At 40.2% G+C, this 20776-nt stretch overlaps 1 protein-coding gene across 1 annotated transcript; it reads left to right on the top strand.

Annotated features, from left to right (window-relative positions):
- The first annotated feature begins 1168 nt into the window (after window positions 1-1168).
- On the top strand, window positions 1169-17579 carry TRMO (tRNA methyltransferase O). Its single transcript, XM_030294316.1, has 5 exons — window positions 1169-3080; window positions 7430-7604; window positions 10260-10417; window positions 12894-13559; window positions 17124-17579. The coding sequence occupies exons 1-5, from the start codon at window positions 3005-3007 to the stop codon at window positions 17381-17383; spliced, it is 1335 nt and encodes a 444-aa protein (XP_030150176.1). The 5' UTR covers window positions 1169-3004; the 3' UTR covers window positions 17384-17579.
- Window positions 17580-20776: the final 3197 nt, after the last annotated feature.

Raw genomic sequence — 20776 nt, 5'->3', positions numbered from 1 at the left:
CTTGTGCAGCTACAGTTGAGGACCACTAGTGTATGGGGAGGGTACAATGCTCTTTCCTTCCTGTTTGCACACATTCCCCCACAAACATTACATTTTTTTCCTCTTGGGGTGTATGCATCATACAATGATTACTCATACTCCATTATATTACTCAAGTGACATATTGAGGGCAGAATAACCATATAATAGTCCTTTATATCTGGATGGCACTTCAGAATTTATACTTTGATATACACTGATTTGCTCAAGAGTGTATGAAATTGGCAGGGCAGTGATTATCATTCCAGTTTTATAGATGAGGGAATAACCTCAGACAGGCTGGGTACTCACCTAAAGTAACATCTAACTTCCTCAGTACTTTTCATGCTGGGTCTAATCTTAGAAAATCTGGTCTCAATTTCATCTGCCAGAGTGGGTCAACATTAGTTAGAAAAGGGTAAATGGAAGTTTCATGTTCTAATAGTGTTGCATTAAAGAGGAACCATAAGAGATTTGCATATGTGCCATGCACAGGGGCATAAAGGTGAAACAGATGACAAAGTAGATGGAATGAAGAATATAGAACGTTAGAAGAAGAGGGATCTTCTCTTTTTACCTTTTAGGACCCTTTCTGCTTGCCCTCTCACCCCACTCCCTGTATACACACAATCTCTGCTTTCTCACTATTCTTATTCAAACACCAGTGTGCATCTAAACATTTTCCAGTTTTCTTCTTGGCTTAAAACGTTGAGGTCACAGAATCAAAAGTTTTGGAACCATCTAAGCCCACTTTGTACTACCCTCCTCTCATGGTAGGTACAATGGTGGTTCTTAAAAATCCATGAAACACATGCTACTAAATCTAAAATGATCTCATGAGAAGTCCCAAAGCTTTAATTGTTTTTCAGGGATCCTTCATCCAAGTGAAAGATTAAGAACCATTGCAAGGGGAAGTGTTCTGTAACTGTAGGCTCATGACCACCTGTATTAGAAGCATTTAGTGTTTTTTTTTTAATTTTTTTTAACGTTTTTACTTATTTTTGAGAGAGACAGAGACAGAGTACAAGCGGGTGAGGGGCAGAGATAGAGGGAATCACAGAATCTGAAGCAGGCTCCAGGCTCCAAGCTGTCAGCACAGAGCCCAATGAGGGGCTTGAACTCACGAACCATGAGATCATGACCTGAGCTGAAGTCAGACGCTTAACTAATGGAGCCACCCAGGAGCCCCAGCATTTAGTTTTTTTAAAGGCAGATTCCTAGATTTTACCTCCAAAGAAAAGATTGCCTTATAAAGTTTTTATTTTTATTTATTTATTTTGAGTGGGGAGGGGCAGAGAGGGAGAGAGAATCCCAAGCAGACTCCGTACTGTCCGTTTAGAGCCCGACAGAGGGCTCGAACTCACAAACCTTGTGATCATGACCTCAGCCAAAATCGTGAACCAGGTGTTTAACCAACTGGGCCACCTAGGCGCCCCAGAAGGTTGCCTTATAAATTACAAATAATCTTATGTAACTCTAGAAAGGATAATAAAAACCTCAAATCATATAATAAAAGTGTTACATATTTAAATTCCTATTTTCCAGAACAAAAAATTTTACCTTTGAAATTTAGATGTGGCAATCTACATCAGTGTCTCCAAATCTGCTTGGCATCTCAGTACTTGTCACACTTGGTAATGCATTTTTTTTCGTGATTATCATTAGATAATGATATCTAAGGTCAGGAGGGCAAATACATTTCCACACTAGTCTGTCCACAAATTAAGCAATACTATCACTTTCAACACCACCATCTAGTGGCAAACACAGCTATTACGGTGCCAGTTTCACAGAGTGTATATAGCTTAATTGTTCTCAAACTTGTTTCTGCAGACACACAGATTAACAGCATTTCCCCTGGAAACAGATAAATGGCATTCTTTTCCAAATTTTCATGGACAGACGACAGAAGAATATTTATGAATGTGATCAATTTTAAAGTGTGTGTGTGCGTGTGTGTGTTTTCAACCACAACCTTCTCTGTCAATCTCTGGCTCCTGCTGGTTATTTTCTGCTAGTGATCTATTACTCCATAACAAATAAAAAGGTTTAGCGACAGCTTTTCATGGTTGTGCGTTTAAAATCTGTGGATTTGCATGCTTTTGAATATTTTATATTGCAAGCCATTTATTCTCCCCACCACAAACAGGATAAAAAGCCCATATACAGAATTACATATAAAGAGAAACTTGATATAGGTGAGAGATGACGTTACAAGTAAGTAGGTAAAAGGATAGTATCGTTACAAGGATAACTGGTCATCGCATGGGATGAAAATACGATTCTATTTGGCCCTTTTCAGAGCTGTCCAGAAACAAAGATTACAATCTCTTCTATGTACATGGCATATTGACCCTCAATTTCATTCTCGCTTCAATTCCCGCAAAGTATGGAGCACACAAAAAACTCCCCACTTACCCCCTATTCCAGTGTGAGGCTCCCCATCCATTAGACTTTAAATAAGGTTTACTTGGGGTTCCTTGCTGACAATACATCGTTTTTACTGTGGAAAAATGGAATATACATAAGTATAAATAATCATCTGTGTATTCCTACCACGCAAGAATTTCTAACATTTCCCAACATCCGATAATTATGCTAATGTGGTAACTGCATATATCCATCCTTTTTCTTTAAAAATTCGAGAGAGACATCTTAGTGCATAAATCGTCATCGAATGTCCCCACTGGCAAGCAATGGAACGCGGACTCGCTGACTGGCGGGGAATCGCAGCGGATCCGCTAAAGTCAACGGAGGCCGGGACCCGGGAAAGGAACAGAGGCCGGGTAATGGCTTCAGCGCTCCAACCGTAACCTTAACAGGGGCCGCCAGCGCCACCCGCAGTGAGCGCGCCTCCCTCTCCGCGCATGCGCCAGGCCCTGAGTCCGCACCACCTCGCCAGCGCGGCTTCTGCGCAGGCACCAAGTTCGGACACAGGAAGCGGAAAGTCTGCCGAGTTGGGTCGGCACCTCAGTGAAAAGTAGCCATGCGCGTCTTGGAGGAGACAGGGCCTGAGGCCACAGCGACCCCGTGCGGGTGCGTGAAGCCGGCTTTGGAAACAGGTAACTTCTAAGAGACCGGCGGTTCCGCACCCAAAAGAGGCCTAGGCGCAGGCCTCCGACTTCAGTGCAGAGAGGGACGTAAAATGTGAGAACTTGAATCGAAGTGCGTCATTGTACTTACCGCGAAGCCACGGATCACGTGCACCAGCGACCACGTGATTTTGCTGAGGCGAGCGGGATGATGTCATCTGTTCTGGGTAGCTGTGGTTGGCTTGGTTTAGGCGTGATGGCCGGAACAGCCACGTGCAGTGTAACGGCCTTTCTCTCAGGGGGTTCTTGCGCCTGTGGGAGAGATAGGATGTGAACGTTGGTGTTAACGCGCGTTAGGAACTAATAAATGCCCCAAGAGAGAGGCCTCCTGTGCTGTAGGAAGTGAGGAGGGAGATGTGGGAAAGTTCTGGGGCGGAGAGACGGGAAATCTTTTTAAAGTGGGCCTGGAAAGATGGGCATGGGTTTATTTTCCCTTCATCATAGCAGAATATTACTTTTAGAAATTAGAAGCAAATGGAAGAAAGTCAAAGTCCACCATCATCCAGAGAAAACCACTGTTAATATCTTGGCGTCAACCTACCATACTGCTTTCAGTGCATGCACGCTAGAAAAATGAATTGATATGTGACCCCATTGTTTTGTAACTTCTTTCTAAAACAAGTTTCATATAAATCTGTGACCATTAATAATTTTAAGGGATTGTACATTATTTTTCTTTAGAGATGTGTTCTAACCAGTTCGCTATTGCTGGGCGTTTAGGGTACTGCCAGTTTTCATTGTTCTGAAGAAAATTGTTAAAACTAAAATCTTTGTGTGTGTTATAAATGTTTAACTTAGATTAAATTTGCTAAAAGTACTTCTACTTGGTCAGAGGTTGTGCTCATTTTAAAAAGTTGTTGCACAGTGCCAGATTGCAGGCTTATATTTTGACAGGAAGGAGCAGGGCTCAGAGGTCTACATAGCATGGGATTGGGGAGCTGTAAGTCTGAAATATTGGATGGATGGGGGGCGGGGGTGGGTGGGAACCGTTGTTTGGATTCAGGATTGTAGAGAACCTTAAATACCAGTGTAAGAAATAGAAAGTCTCTTAATGGTGAAAAGTGGAAAATTTAAAGTTAGAGGATAGCGGGGCGCCAAGAGTAGCTCCATTGGTGTAGCTTCCGACTCTTGATTTTGGCTCAGGTCATGATCTCATGGTTGGTGAATTGGAGCCCCCCAATGGGCTCTGCCCTGACAGTATTGAGCCTGCTTGGAATTCTCTCTCTCTCCCTCTCTCTGCCCCTCCCAACTCCCCTGTGCTCTCTCTCAAAATAAATAAATAAACCTAAAAAAAAAAGGGGGGTAGCATAAAATTAAGGAACAGAGTCTAGAGGATTGGTGTAGTGTATTTTAACAGGGAGAGGGACCTGCGTGGGGGACATGAATTATATAGTAAGGGTAATTTAACAGTCCAAGCAAGAGGTCAAGAAGACCAGAATTACCTTGTGTACAAAAACTCTGCATTAATAACTGTTGGTTTTTCTCTTATTACACAGTTAATACAATTGTAATTACTGTTAAAATGAGGGAAAGGCCTAAGTAAGAGCTTTGAAAAACACTCTTTGCTGAGCACTTGGTGTTATACTAGGTGCTTTAAATATTTTTTCCACGATATTGAAGTATTGTGAGATTCTTCACAACTGTTAATTCCACTATGATAAGAGTTCTTGTTGTTTCTTTTACCCAAACTTAGCTCAGTGTCTGGCAATTGTATACACCTGGAAAGTGTTTGTTAAATGAAAACAGGACACAGGGATCCCAACTTACTAGGTTAGGGCTGTTTTTTTGGCCATTTTTCTTTATGACATTTTAATGGAACACTAGAGACTTGTTTGGCCTCAGTTTCTTCATCTTTAAAGTATTTACTGTCTTTATTCCACAGGAACATGGATAAGGATAAACAAAAGAAGGCCTGTAAACATATTGGAAAAATATTTAAAGTCCTCAAAAACATACGCAGTATGGAAGTATCTTAGAATCCTAATATTGAGAGAGAAAAAGCAAGCCTGAGAAGATAACATGTAGTTTAATACCAGTTTTTATAGAGTTCAAAGACAAAATAAAAATTATGTAGGCATGCATATGCATGTGATAAAATTATATTTAAAAAACTACATTAGAAAAAGAAGTGAGTGACAAAGACCCCATTCAGGCACCTGTTTATCTCAGCGGGAAGGATGGGTGTGCCCTAGGAGAGAGACAACATTAAAAGATAACAATTTGTTGGTAAAACTCTAGTTCTTGGGATGCGTGGTGAGTACACAAGATTTCATAATATGATGCTCTAATATATATGTGTTACATATAATATTTTATATGTAGCCAATAATATAGTTTTTATAAGTGAAAAGTAAAGAAGGGTGCTGTGCAGGACACTACCAGGCCTATAATCTCACCACCTATGCTGGTAATGGAAGCTGGAAATAAAATGATGGTCTAGAGTGTCTTTATATCATCTCTTAAAAGAAGTTAGTAAAGCTTTCATGAAATGTAAAGAAAAAAAAAGTTATTTGTAAATTAGTTGTGGATACCTTGGACTTTAAACCTATATTGATACTGGCTAGCCAGATTTCCTTCTTTTTTTTTAAATTTTTTTTTTAACGTTTATTTATTTTTGAGACAGAGAGAGACAGAGCATGAACGGGGGAGGGGCAGAGAGAGAGGGAGACACAGAATCGGAAGCAGGCTCCAGGCTCTGAGCCGTCAGCCCAGAGCCCGACGCGGGGCTTGAATTCACGGACCGTGAGATCATGACCTGAGCTGAAGTCGGACGCTTAACCGACTGAGCCACCCAGGCGCCCCTGGGTTTCCTTCTTTTGAAAGGAGTTGCCACTTAGGAAAAGAAAAGGGTTTCTAATTATTATAAAAAGTTCAAATATTTTACAAATTACAAAGTCAAATATAAAAATAATCCAAAAATCTCACTATCCATTTTATATGTTATCACATCCATTTACCAAAATGTTAACATTTTGGTGAATATCCTTCCAAATAGTTTTCTCAGCATACGTGTACGTATTTAGGTGAATGTATAAACAAACTTTCATAAATGGGATTATGTTCTTTCACTTTTTCAATTCCCATTTTAATCAGGTTAGACTTAATGCTTTTTTCCATGTAACATGAATTTTTTGAGTATCTACCCCCATGCATGCAATATAGACAGTGAACATTGCAGTAAACAAAACAGAAAAACTCCTGCCCACAGGGAGCTTACATTCTAAAGGGGCAGAGAGCTACTGGACAAGCCTAATCTGAAATCTACCCTGTGTCTAGACATTTTAGTAGTATGATCCCATGTACTCCCTTTATTGCTTAAACAACTTTGTTTCGTATGTTCTGTTTTTAATTGAATGCATCCCTATTTGGACATGTTTTCCCCACTATCCAAAAGTAGAGCATCCCTACAAAATGTTTCATAAGCTGAAATGGCATAATGCAAAGTAGTTACCATTAATTTATATGGAAAATATTTTGAGCATTCCTCAATGCAAAAAATAATCTCTCTTAGGCTTTTCTGTTACCTGAGGACACATCTTGCTAGTGGATGCACAAAACAAGATAAACCACAGATGCTCACAGACAAAGTTCAAAAATCTAGTGTCTTGATGCTGAGATGCTTCCTGGGGAAGGACCTGGGTGGGGCCGATCTCACACCTTGAGGTGCACCCTGCATCTATAACAGCTGTCTGCAAAACAGATACTGAACAGTGTTTTCAATTTTTGCCTTTTTTGGTAAAAATAAGCATTGGATTTCTTTTGATTAGCAAAAACAGGTACTAATGTAGGTCTTTTGTAAATGTGCAGTGGCTTAATGCAGACTTTTGAAAAGCATGAGGATATCTGTATACAACCTCTGTCTCCTTATCTTTAATTATTCTTTGCCTTATCTTTCATACTCCAGCCAAGCAAACTAGCTTGTTCCCTACATGTGCTATGACAGTTCTCATTTAACTTTGTGTGTGTGTTATTCCCTCTATAGTAAATACCGTTTTAGCCCTGACCAAAGTCACATGCCTTAGAAAATGGTAACATAGAATTTGATTTATGGTCATAGTAGAACATCTAAAAATGCTCCCTGTCTTTCTTTTCTTAGACGTGTACTCTTTCTGGCTCATCATCCAAAGGGATATAATAATGTGTATGTAATAATGAGGCTATTTATATATATTCATGATACTATATGAATCATTTTTAATAGTTGCATAACACTTGGTAGATGTTAAAACTATGAAATCAGTGCATTAAAGAAAACATGTTTTCCTACATCTTTATTTGACATTTTGACTAATGATTTCTTACCTGATTTTCTTCTGTAGGGAATCTTTTAACTGAGCCAGTTGGCTACTTGGAATCCTGTTTCTCAGCCAAGAATGGTACTCCAAGGCAGCCATCTGTTTGTAGCCATTCGCGAGCTTGTTTGAGAATTCGGAAGAGCATCTTTAATAATCCTGAACATTCCTTGATGGGCTTAGAACAGTTTTCTCATGTTTGGTAAGTTGTTTTATAATTAGAAGTGGTTCTTTGGGCCAGAACTTGCCCTTGAGTAAAGTACTCCAGTTGAAGGCAATCTTGGAGTCTGCCATCCAGACCATCCTTCCTATTGCATGGAATTCATGTACCATGTTCTCACACGTGATTGTCTGTATATCTTGAGCAACCTCATGGAAGCTTGGAATCCACTGAGGGGGCATGTTCCATTTGCAGTTGGTTCTAACTATAATAAATGCCTTCTGTCGAGCTGAAATCTGCAGACCTTCTTGATTCTGCCTGTGGGTACCTATTGTCTTCTGGACCAGGGGTCAGCAAGCTACAGCCCATGGACCAAATACATCTACCTCCTATCTTTGTAAATATGTTTATGGGAACACAGCCACTCCTATTCATTTATGTATTGTGTGTAGCTGCTTTTGTGGTTTAGCGGCAGAGTTGAATAGTTACAACAGAGACTGGTTGGCCTGCAAACCCTCAAATATTTACTGTTTGACCCTTTACAGAAAAAGTTTGCATGACTCTACTCTAGACCCATGAAGAATTAAGTCTATTCTTCCTAAAGACAAAAGAGCTTTAGAAATCTGGATACTTTAAATAATAAAGTGTTACCTATATTAGGACCTGTGTTATACTAGTGTTACTGATTGTCACTTGGAATTCTGTCTCTGTCCATTCTTCCTCACTCCAGCATCACCAGTATGGCTTGGTCTAATTTTAAAGTGAAGACCTAAAATTAGATATTTATTCTGAAATAGTTTATATTTCACGTTAATTTGGAGATGTGGGTAGAGTAAAAACATGAATGTCTGACCTAGTTTGTAGGATCTTGGTTAAACTAATTAAGTTAAAAACATTTACTGATATAAAAAAAATGGGTCTGGATCTATATAAAGAGATTTTTCTGTATCCCTCCTATTTTTCTCCTCTCTTGTCCTCACCCCTTTACACTCTTCAGAGATTATTGTTGTTAACAGCTTGGTGTATATCCTACCAGGCTTTTTGTTTTCCTTTTTTAATACACATAGAAGCATATACATACACATTGGGAGTGGGTGTTTGTTTTAAACAATGGAATATGTTTTCTTCACTTAACAGTATATATCATGACAGTACATAGAGATTTATCCTTTTTGCTTTGATGGCTGTCTGCTTTTGGAAAATATGGGTATACCATGATTTGACCATTCTCTTGCTAATGGATAGTTATTTTGGTATTACAGTAATGCTGTAACAAACCTTCTTAGACACAATTCTTGACACTTGGGTATTTTTTTTTTAATGTTTATTTTTGAGACAGAGAGAGACACAGCATGAGCAGGGAAGGGGCAGAGAGAGAGGAAGACGCAGAATGTGAAGCAGGCTCCAGGCTCCGAGTTGTCAGCACAGAGCCCGACACAGGGCTTGAACTCACGAACTGTGAGATCATGACCTGAGCCGAAGTCGGACGCTTAACCGACTGAGCCACCCAGGCGCCCCGACACTTGGGTATTTTTTACAAATAGGGTATCAGAAATGGATATCGAGCTAGAGGGGGTGCATATTTATAACTTTGGAGAGCTACTGCCAAATTGCACTTTAGTAAGCTTAATTTATGTTTCAAAGATGTATAAAAATGACCTTTTCTCTGCGTTCTTGCTGACACTATATGTTATCAGTTTTTTTTTTTTACATTTTTGCCTGACAGGGAAAAACAGTATTTTATTTTTCAGTTCAATTTCTAAATTATTAGGTTCAACATCTTTTCATATGGTTGCTATTTTTTAGTCTTTTGTGAATTGTCTATTCATGTTCTTGGCTTAATTTCTTATGAGTTGTCCTTTTCTTTGTGATATGTAGGAACAGTTTATATACCACAAATATTACCTCATCATCCATTATACAGGTAGCAGACATTTTCTCCTGAGATGACACTGTGTAGTCATAAATTTAATGAATTCAAATCTGTTGTTTCTCTTCTTGGCTTCCTTCTTTTGTGTTTTGTTTAGGAGCGCCTAGTCAAGTTATTTAACATTTCTGAGCCTCATTTTCCTCATTCTTTTTTTTTTTTAAAGACACACTTTTTTTTTTTTTATATTTATTTTAGAGAGAGAGAGAGAGAGACAGAGCATGAGCAGGGGAAGGGCAGAGAGGGAGGGAGACACAGAATCTGAAGCAGACTCCAGGCTCTGAGCTGTCTGCACAGAGCACAATGCAGGCTTGAACCCATGAACCGTGAGATCATGACCTGAGCCGAAGTCGGATGCTTAACCAACTGAGCCACCTAAACACCCCACAATTTCCTCATTCTCAATGGGGATAAATTACAAATCTTACACTTGTTAAGAGAATTAAATGAGTATAAAATTGTCTAGCATACTGCCTGGCAAACAGAAGGCATTTACTTCGTAAATTTTGCTCATTTCGGCACTTGACAAACATTTGCTAAGTTCCTACCATATGCCAGTAATGGTGTTAGATTAAAGGATATGGAAATAAAACTCTGCCTCCCTTCAGGGAATCAGAATGGTATTTTCCCCCTCATTGCTTACATTTTAATATCATTAAAAGCATTGTTTCAGTTCTAATTTGTGGGATTAAAGATTGTTCCCCTCAAATCATTATGATACATTAACTTGTGTTCTTTTCTTACTCAGTGGTTTGGTTTATTTTCAATAGGATTTTATTTGTTTTTCACAAAAATGGTCATTTGAGCTATAAGGCAAAAGTGCAGCCTCCTAGGCTGAATGGTGCAAAGACTGGAGTTTTCTCCACAAGGAGCCCTCATCGTCCCAATGCAATAGGATTGACTCTGGCCAAGCTGGAAAAGGTAGAAGGTAAAACATTTCCTTTCTACTTTTATCTTTTTATCCTTACCCAAAAGAAGTCTTCTAAAGCCAGTGTAGTATTCACCACTGCCTGTTACTCAGATGATTACCAATGGTGCGAACCCCTGAGAACTATCAGACGTTGAAGAAAATGAAATGACTCAAGGAATGTTACACTTAGAAATCAGTGCTCATAGGATGCTCAGAGTCTGATTATATCATCACATATGTCAGAAGCTATTAAGTTATTTTAAAATAATGAAAGATTTCATAATCTTTACATTAGTAACCAAATTTTCTTTGACTTGGAGTACAATAAATACAAAATAATTCAAAAATAATTGGTCACTTTCAGAATTAATACACAGTAACTGGTTGTACGTGGAGATATGGTAAACACACAGGGTGGTGTTGTATTATTTCTTCCTTGCACCTTTGAGGAACTGGACGTGCATCATGGCTGTAGCACAGCTGTTAACTCTGATGTGTGGCAAAGGATCTGTGATGAATCTCACTATAATATTTAGTGGAAGTACCTGTGTAGAATATCAGATTAGTCTTAACTGTGTGTTCATATATAGCCTAGTTAATGGACCATACATTTTTTGGAAGCATCCCTTTCTTTTTTCTTTTTCTTATTAAAGTATAAATGATATGTTAGTTTCAAGTGTACTATATAATTCAATATTTATATGCATTGTGAAATCATCATCGTAATAAGTCTAGTAACCATTTATCACCATACAGAGTTACAAAAGTTTTTTTTCTTATGATGTGAATTTTCCAAGATTTACTCTCAACAACTTTCAAATACATGAGACAGTATTATTGATTGTAGTCACTGTGCTATACATCACATCCCCATGACTCATTTATTTTACAGTTGGAAGTTTGTACCTCTTGGTCCATTTCAGCCATTTCACCCATCTCCCCACCCTCTTCTCTCTGGAAGCCACCAATCTATTCTCTGTATTTTTGAGTTTTGGTTTGTATCTTTGTTTTGTTTGTCAGTAAAGCATCCTGTTCTTGAATCGCTCTGACCTAATAAGCACATTTGTTGGGCAAAAGATGAAATAGGTATACTGGGAATCAGAAGACCATTCCAGGCCTTAGCTTGCTTGTTTGTAAAATGGGCTCAGGAGCAGGACCTGCCCTCTCTGGAACTCCATAGTATTTTTTAGGATCTTATGAGACAAAAGTTCTAAGAGTAGTTTTCAGGCTGCTTAGTACTAAATAGGTAAGATCAGTTATTTTGTTTGTTTTATCCCAGAACTTGAACTTCCTCCCCTGGATTGTATTCAGCTGGGCCTTAGGGAGGTTTTCCAGGAAAATTCTGTAGCCAGTTCACCTTGAGCTTTATCAGTTTGTGATGGCTAAACAGCTTGGGTAGTAGTACTGGAACATTTTATGATCATTCATGTAACCCACACATATTTTCTGAGCACTGTAAACGTGCCAGGCATTGTTCTAGGTGCTGAGGTATAGTGGTAAACAAATCAGATAAAAAATCCCTGCACTGCAGAAGAACTTAAAATTCTAACAGGGAGATCAAATGAGAAATGTAAAAGGCAAATACAATAACACTGTAGACATTCTTAAAAAAAACTTTTTTTTCAACATTTTTTATTTATTTTTGGGACAGAGAGAGACAGAGCATGAACGGGGGAGGGGCAGAGAGAGGGAGACACAGAATCGGAAACAGGCTCCGGGCTCCGAGCCATCAGCCCAGAGCCCGACGCGGGGCTCGAACTCACGGACCGCGAGATCATGACCTGGCTGAAGTCCGACGCTTAACCGACTGCACCACCCAGGCGCCCCTAGACATTCTTAACAAATAAGTGTTATGGTGACTTCTAGTATTTATGTGGTGCTTGACAGTTTGTAAAGAGGGTTCACGTATGTTCAGTGTCTCTTTGGGCTTGATAGGGTAGCAGTCTTACTTCCATGGATGAAGGAACTGAGGCTCTTTGATGTTTGATAATTTTCCTAATAGCATTCAGTCAAGTGGTTGTCTGACTAAATCCCATGAATTTTTACCCATGTTACAATGCCTTTCCTCCTTCTGCAGACGTTGTTAGGCATAATCCATCACCTAGGAAATCCAAAGTCCTCATTCCAAAGTTCCAGGCTCATTCACAGTGAGCATGTTGTAGAAATCAGTTTCCTGTGTTGGTCATGTTTAAAAAAAAATTTTTTTTTCTTAACATTTATTCCTTTTTTGAGAGAGAGAGAGCCAGAAAGGCTTTGTAGAAGAGATGTTATATTAAGAGCCTTAAAGAACATGCAGGAGTTTGACAAGTAAAGAAGAGGATGGGTTTCCAGGTAGAATGAAAACGGTGTTTTGATACCAGGTATCAGAGAGCCTGGCGTGTAAGAGAATTGTGAGTAAGCTTGGTGAGACATAAAAGGATGCTGTTAGTTTATAATTGTTTGCACTATTCTTCATTGTTATTATTTCTAAGATGAGGTATTTTTCACATTATAGGTGGAGCCATATACCTTTCTGGAATTGACATGATTCATGGCACACCTGTCCTAGACATAAAGCCCTACATAGCTGAGTATGACTCACCAAAAAATTTGATTGAACGTTTACAGGACTTTAATTTACAGAATAACCAATATAAGCACCCAAACATGCCCCGGTCCGGTGGCAAGACTGACAGCTGTGACCAGCAACAGCTCTCAAGATATGATGAACCACAACACTATGGTCACACTGAGGAGAAACTTAAATGTGCCGAAGACAGAACTTCAGGAGAAAACTATATGAAACGTGACAGCTCAACACAAATCTGGCGAAACTCCCCTAAGCACAGGGAGATAGTGGGAGATTTGGGTGTCAAATCCAGAAGTGATCAGAGTCCAAGTGTGGCAGAAGAGCAAATCGGCCCATATTTCCTGGAGAAGAGCTTCTCAGAGGAAGGTACAGAAAGGAGGCAAAGGAGAGGGAAAGAAGCAGTGATTGCACAAGGAAGTAGTACAGAGGTCCAGCCTGTGGTCCTTCACGGCCGTCCCAGGAGGGCTGATGCAGCCCACTGCAGCGTGGTCCCTGCGTGGGTGAGAGAGGCCCCTGTGGCCACCTTGGAAGTGCGGTTTACTCCTCACGCAGAGATGGATCTTGAGCACCTCAGTTCAGGAGGTGTACCAGGTACTTTCTGTTTCTTATTTCTGAATGAGAGCTTTAGTCAAATTTGGTATTTCTGAGGGCAGTCATACAGCATATTTGTCAGGATGACTGGCCGTAAGAAATGCAGGAGTATAAAATAATATTTGGGCAACACCACCATCTGACGACTTCCATTCAGCCATGTTGTTCAGTACAGTGAGTCCCAAAACTCAGTGAAATGTTTCTGAGAATGGCTGTTGCCTCATCTCATAAAACAGATTTAAGTCTGTTACAGTAGTTCCTGGGGTTTTCAAACAGCATTCAGAAGCTAAATTATGCTTGTTCTATACTTATGTCAATTACATTTTTTCATCTGTTTTACTGTCTGACTAGAGAAATATCCCATCTTATTCCATCAGGTGGCACAGAGCCCAAGAGTAAGAGGTAAAGGGTCTCTTAGCACAGTTATTGTCACCATAAAGTCCTAGCCCTAAAGACATACCTTTCACTGTAGAAGAGGGGCCACAGGGCTTTTATTTGGAGCATGTTTACTTTACCACATGGTTTTTAACAAACATTGTAATCTGGTTTCCCCTGTCCACAGCAGATCCCGAGCAGCAATCTAGAGTGAAGGAAGGGGCTGTTAAGAGGTAGCTGCAGTGATTCCAGTAAGAAGTAGCCAGTTAAGTTGCCAAGAGTGTGTCTGATTTCATCCGCCACTCCAGGATGTGTTTCTCGTTCTTCCCTAATGCTTTGTGTTTAAACAAAGCATTTAATTTTTAAATTGACCTCTGTATTTAAGAAGTTCTGTTTATGGGGCACCTGGGTGGCTCAGTCAGTTAAGCATCCACCTCTTGATTTCGACTTGGGTCATGATCTCATGAGTGCAGAGCCTGCTTGGGATTCTCTCTCTCTCTGTCTCTCTCTCTCTCTCTCTGTCTCTCTCTGTCTCTCTCTGTCTCTCTCTCTTTCTCTGCCCTTCTCATGCTTACTCTCTCTCAAATAAATGAATAAAAAACTTAAAAAAAATTTCTGTTTATGAAAGTTGTTTCATCATTGTATACAGTTGATGGGAGGAGGAAGGTAAGTTTAAAAGGATTTTGTGATAGAACAAAGAAAGCAGTGTTGCCTGGAAGATACTTTGTATTTATACTTACCCTTCCGCCTGCGGTTATCAGTGAATGCTTCCTACTGTGGAAAGTTTTATCTTTTTCAAACTCTAGTGCTATGTGTCTGAGAGATTACAGTATGCCTTATTGATTTAAAAAAATCATTAAAAAGAGAAATTATGAAATGTAACTTTAAAATAAGGACTGATTGGGGTGCCTGGGTGGCGCAGTCGGTTAAGCCTCCGACTTCAGCCAGGTCACGATCTCGCGGTCCGTGAGTTCAAGCCCCGCGTCAGGCTCTGGGCTGATGGCTCAGAGCCTGGAGCCAGTTTCCGATTCTGTGTCTCCCTCTCTCTCTGCCCCTCCACCGTTCATGCTCTGTCTCTCTCTGTCCCAAAAATAAATAAAAACGTTGAAAAAAAATTTTTAAATAAGGACTGATTTAGAACAGAATTTGGAGCCAATACAGAAATAAGAAATGACCTCAGGAAGTTTATAGTCTAGAAAAGAGAAAAGATATTGAATGGCAGCGTGTTGTGTGTGTTGGTGGGGGGCGGACATGGGGATTGGTGCTGGAACGGAGTGTTGTGGGCACATGAGGCAGAGAAGGATTGTGACTTGGAGAGCAGAGAGGAAATCTGGGAAGGCTTCCTGGAGGAAAAAGTATTTGAGCTAAACTTGGAAGGTTTAGTAGGCAGAAAAGTGAGGTGCCAGGTGAACAACCAAAGGCCTGGAGCTTTTACCAGTTACACTGTTGCTAAAGAGTGTGATGTTTTTAAAGCTCCTCTTTTTTGAGTGGCCTTGGAGTCCTTTTATGAGCCATGCAATAAAGGAATATTAGCACTGCATAATTGGTCCTTGTTTTTTTTTTTTTTGTTTTTGTCTTTGTTTTTTTAAAGGATTCTATGTGATCAGCATTTGAATCGGTTGGTCCTTCGTTTTTGACCAAAAATTGAACTTCATGGCTTTACTTACAAACTTACTTATTGGATATAGCCCAGAGTGATTTTTGGCTGTTGTCTAAAAATTGAATTTACTTTCAGAAGAATAAAGATCTACCACCACTCCAGATGATATTTTGAATAGGGACAACACTGTTTAAATCACATACCTTCCTGGAAGGGCCCGGCCTTCATTTGGATGTATGTTATGTTGTAACTATTAAAAGTTAAGTCACAGTTGGGGCTCCTGGATGGCTGAGTCGGTTAAGCATCCGACTTTGGCTCAGGTCATGATCTCGCGGTGTGTGAGTTCAAGTCCCACGTCGGGCTCTGTGCTGAAAGCTTGGAGCCTGGAGCCTGCTTCAGATTCTGTGTCTCCCTCTTTCTCTGCCCCTCCTTACTCGTGCTCTGTCTCCTTCTCTGTCTGAAAAATAAATGAACATTAAAAAAAAAAAAGTTAAGTCACAGTTAATTTTTTATTTAAGTTTTGTACATACTGTATTTTTAAAAATTATAATACAGGGGCGCCTGGGTGGCGCAGTCGGTTAAGCGTCGGACTTCAGCCAGGTCACGATCTCGCGGTCCGTGAGTTCGAGCCCCGCGTCGGGCTCTGGGCTGATGGCTCGGAGCCTGGAGCCTGTTTCCGATTCTGTGTCTCCCTCTCTCTCTGCCCCTCCCCCGTTCAAGCTCTGTCTCTCTCTGTCCCAAAAATAAATAAAAAACGTTGAAAAAAAATTAAAAAAAAAAAAATTATAATACATCCACAATTATATAAGTGTAGGAAGTCTGCTACTTAACAGGGTTAAACATCTTTTTACCTGAAATATAAACCTGGGTGGCATGGGGTGGCTTATTCCCTCATGATGGTGTTCAGCTTTCTCAGCGTATCTGTTTTGTCATGTCCTTGTTCCTTAGGGAATGTGGTGTTACTTTTTTTTTTTTATGTTTATTTTTGAGAGAGAGAGTGCAAGCAGGACGGGGCAGAGAGGGGGGGACAGAGGATCCAAAGTGGGCTCTGCACTGACAGCAGCGAGCCCAGTGTGGGCTCAGACTCGCGAACTGTGAGATCATGACCTGAGCCGAAGTTGGACACTCAACCGACTGAGCTACCCAGTCGCCCCTGTGGTGTTATTTTAAGTAGGGGTGTGACACCAACTATCTGAGGCACCTTCTCTTACCTATAGCTGGAGCTCTGGGTATATGTGGGTTTAGTCCTCTTTCTTGTGGCTTTCTGAGAATGCTGGGACTGTGAATGCATTTCCCTGACCATGCTTCCTTTCTGAGAAGAAAATGACAAGGAATTGAATTAAAGTCTGTGTTGAGATTAGATAGAAGATTTTGTTTAGCACATGAAAATTGGGGGCATGCATAAGTTTAATCTAATGATAGTAAATACTACTTGAAAGTGACATTCTGTGTAATGACTGAATAGATTGGCAAACCCAGTTCATTTTACGCGATCATCAAGGAACCAACCAAACTCCACATTAAAGTTCACTGTAATGAAATTTGACTTGCATGACTTTCAGCATTAAGTTGTATACTTCTCATTGCAGATGGCAGTCAGTCTTCATTTAAATATTTTCAATCAGCAGAGGAAGCAAGGCACGCCATTGAGGCTGTGCTGTCAGCTGACCCTCGGTCTGTATATCGACGGAAGCTCTGCCAGGATCGCCTTTTCTACTTTACTGTAGACATAGCGCATGTCACTTGCTGGTTTGGTGATGGCTTTGCAGAGGTTCTAAGGATCAAGCCAGCTTCGGAGCCTATTCAAATGACTGACCCTACAGAGTCCTTGGTGTCTCTGGGATCGTAAGTAGCCTCTATCGTGTGTTTTAAACAGCCTAATTGACTTTGGATGGGGCTGTTGGATTATCTGTATAAGCTAACGATGTGCCGCCTTTGCAAAAAGAAGCAACACTTTGTGATCTTATTGCTTTGATTGATTTGGGTTGTTCAAAATATTTATTTGAAAAACCTATATTTTAATAAAGTGAGAGATGTAACATTTAGAGAAATTGCCATATGCTTTTCAGTTGGTTAATGTTGAGGAATCCAAAGGTGTTGATGTCTCATCGATTTCTGAAAGAAGCTGATTATTCTTGGCGCTTGGTAAAACTGGGCGGAGAGCATTCTAGCAGGAACTTACAAGCTAAGGGGATCTGTTCAACAATTCATACTGGTTTTCTTGTCGGGAATAGCTTGACCCCTCTATTTTATTTTAAATCAAACTGAGTTAACATTGTTTTAAGAAACTAACAGATCTGGGGCACCTGGGTGGCCCAGTTGGTTGAGTGTCCGGCTTCAGCTCAGGTCATGATCTCACAGTTTGTGAGTTTGAGCCCCGCATCGGGCTCTGTGCTGACAGCTTGGAGCCTGGAGCCTGTTTCGGATTCTGTGTCTCCCTCTCTCTCTGCTCCTCCCTTGCTTGTGCTCGCTCTCTCTCTCTCTCTCTCTCTCTCAAAAATAAATAAACATTAAAAAAAATTTAAAAAAAAACAAGAAAGTAACAGATCGAACACAAGTGGTTATAAAGATTTTTAGAGATTAAACCCCTGTATATCAGAGACTTTGGCCCATACACATATATATGTATGTAGTATGCATATATTTAATCCTGATTCCAAAATAGAGACTCTGAAGTTTCTCTGGATGTCTTTGTATCAGAAAAGAAAGTCACTCCAGAGGTCCAAGAAAATAACTTAATTACCGGGTTATTTCTTACTTATTGTGTGAGTATTTACTGAAAAGCTACTGTGGGTTAGGTTTTGGTGATAAAAGGAGATAAAAACAAGATGCAGTTCTTGTTGCAAGTCATAGTTAGGGGAGGAAGAAGACGTAACCACATTATTTTATTACAGTTAGATAAATATAGTAATTAAGTCTGTTCATGGTTCCTGTGTAGTACCATGTAGGAAGCAGTTGTAAGAATGTATTGCCTATAGGTGATTTTACTGATGTGATCCCAGATAACTGAAGATTTATGATCAGCATAACCAAATTAGATACCTGTCAACATGACAGGCTTTCCTAATCACAACTGTAAATCTTTTTTCTTTAATTTTTTTTTAACGTTTATTCATTTTTGAGAGACACAGAGAGACAGAGCATGAGTGGGGAAGGGGCAGAGAGAGAGGGAGACACAGAATCTGAAGTAGGCTCCAGGCTCTGAGCTGCCAGCACAGAGCCCGATGCAGGGCTCGAACTCATGAACTGTGAGATCATGACCTGGGCCGAAGTCGGACACTTAACCAACTAAGCCACCCAGGTGCCCCACAACTGTAAATCTTAATAGCTGATTGGTCATGGTTTTGAAATGAGTCCTGCTGCCTGTAGATACTTGCACAGAGTCATTTGTGGCTGATGACACTGCACTCTTGAACCAAACTGGATTGCCTTTGAGGTTACTTAGAACCTCTTGGGGAAGTATCTTTAACTTGATTTTTAAAGTCTCTTTATTTTGAGATAATTACAGATTCACAGGAAGTTGCAAAAATAGTGTAGAGGCCATGTGTACTCTTCACCTAGCTGCTTCCCATGGTAACATCTTACATAAACTGTAGTATAATGTTAAAACTAGGAAGTTGACATTGGTATAATCTATCTTTTATTTCGATTTTGATGCCTTTTCTCTTAAAATTATTTTGAGACTAAATCAGGGCTCGAAGCACAAAATGTTGATATTTAATATTGAAAAAATAGTCTGAGGATGATAACAACCAGCCTTCTAGCAACAGGACTGTTCAGTTGTTTGAGATTTTAATATACATTCTCAGGATTTTGGAACTAAAATCCTAAATATAATCCAGGTTAGTTCTCTGCCCACTTACCAGTCTCTTCAGTATTCCCAGTGTTTGGCCTTTAAGCCCCCACTTAAACCCCTCAGTGATGATCCTTCACCCCTGCTCTTTGTAGTTCATTATGTATGATAGTGCTCATTATTAAAATACTCTTCCTTTCTATGAGATAAAGTCTGTTCCCTGATAATCACTGTTATGTAGCGGGGCCACATAACATGTGGCTGATAGTGCCCTTGTGTTAGCCTGTCAGATATTATTCTAGCTCCCTACCCCTCAGTCCTGTCTCTCTGCTGAGCCCCCCCCCCCCCCCCCCCCCCGTTTCCTTCAGCTCTTTCTCATTTAACATGATGTTAAGCCTCTCCCCACTCCCAATCTTTGAATCCCCCATGTGAGCTTTTGTCTCTAGGTATGTATTTTCAGTGTCCTGTTGTGAGGCAATTTGGATCTCTAAGTCATGAACTTCCATCCCTCATAAAGAGAAATAGTTTGAAGTAAGTCTTACATTCCTTTTCATTGTGGGAACTTTTCCAGAAGAAGGAGGTACAGTACTCTGTATCGGCCTCAAATTTTAGCCTTTGCTTTTTGGTGCCTGTAGGGGGAGCCCTTGATAACTGTTTCTTTTCATTTCACTAGCCTGGAGATAAATTCCAGTTATTCAAGCTGTTTAGGTAATTTTGGCTTTCAGCCCACTTGCCCCAGCTTTCCTGAACGGTAACTTCCACAAGAAATACTGATGCTTGTCAATCTCTTATAGGAATAGATTAGAGGATGTGTGGCATTTATTAAATCTTTAAATTGTAGCTTGGCTTAAGGGCTGGCATGGATTATTTCAGCATGTGGAGGCTGTTCACAACCAGAAAGTCTCATTAGCCAAACCCATGAGCATGCATATACATGGTATTCATGCTTTTTATGTATTTGTGACTTTTTTCTTTGGAAAGAAGAAAATGGAGCTAAAGATACAAATCAACCTCTTGTTGGTAGTTTCCTTTTTGTGATAGAGTCCCAAAGAAGGCAGGTGAAGACTCAGTAATGAAATCTGTATCAGTTACTGAACTTCTTTCCTGTCCTTGGCACGAGGGTACATGCTTTTTCATACATTGATCAGAGGTTAAGTAACATGCTCAAGCTCACACAGCTGGTCAGCCATACATGGAGGATTTCAACCCATCCAGTCTGGCCCCAGAGTTGGCTCCCTTCCCAGCATGGCTCTGCTGCCTCCCCCTTGCAGATACAGATGCCCAGCAAACCATGCTGGTTTATTTGACAGGTCAGCAATTTCATGTGCTTAGTAAGTGTAGGACACTTAGAATGATGTTCATGGGAATCCAGCCACTAAATGAAGAACAGGGGAAGGAATGAGAGTAGAAATGCCCATTCCAGATCTCTGTGGAACCTCCTGGGAAATA

This window comes from Lynx canadensis, chromosome D4 (assembly GCF_007474595.2).
Source record: "Lynx canadensis isolate LIC74 chromosome D4, mLynCan4.pri.v2, whole genome shotgun sequence".
Classification (NCBI taxonomy): Eukaryota; Metazoa; Chordata; class Mammalia; order Carnivora; family Felidae; genus Lynx; species Lynx canadensis.
Note: the sequence above shows the minus strand (reverse complement) of the source record. Positions and strands in the feature narration are given on the sequence as shown.

Excerpts from the sequence above, each read along its gene's own strand:
- TRMO (XM_030294316.1), top strand. The coding sequence starts at position 3,005 with ATGCGCGTCTTGGAGGAGACAGGGCCTGAGGCCACAGCGACCCCGTGC. Across the intron at positions 3,081-7,429 it reads GAAGCCGGCTTTGGAAACAG|GGAATCTTTTAACTGAGCCA; the intron begins GTAACTTCTAAG and ends TTTCTTCTGTAG. Across the intron at positions 7,605-10,259 it reads GAACAGTTTTCTCATGTTTG|GATTTTATTTGTTTTTCACA; the intron begins GTAAGTTGTTTT and ends TATTTTCAATAG.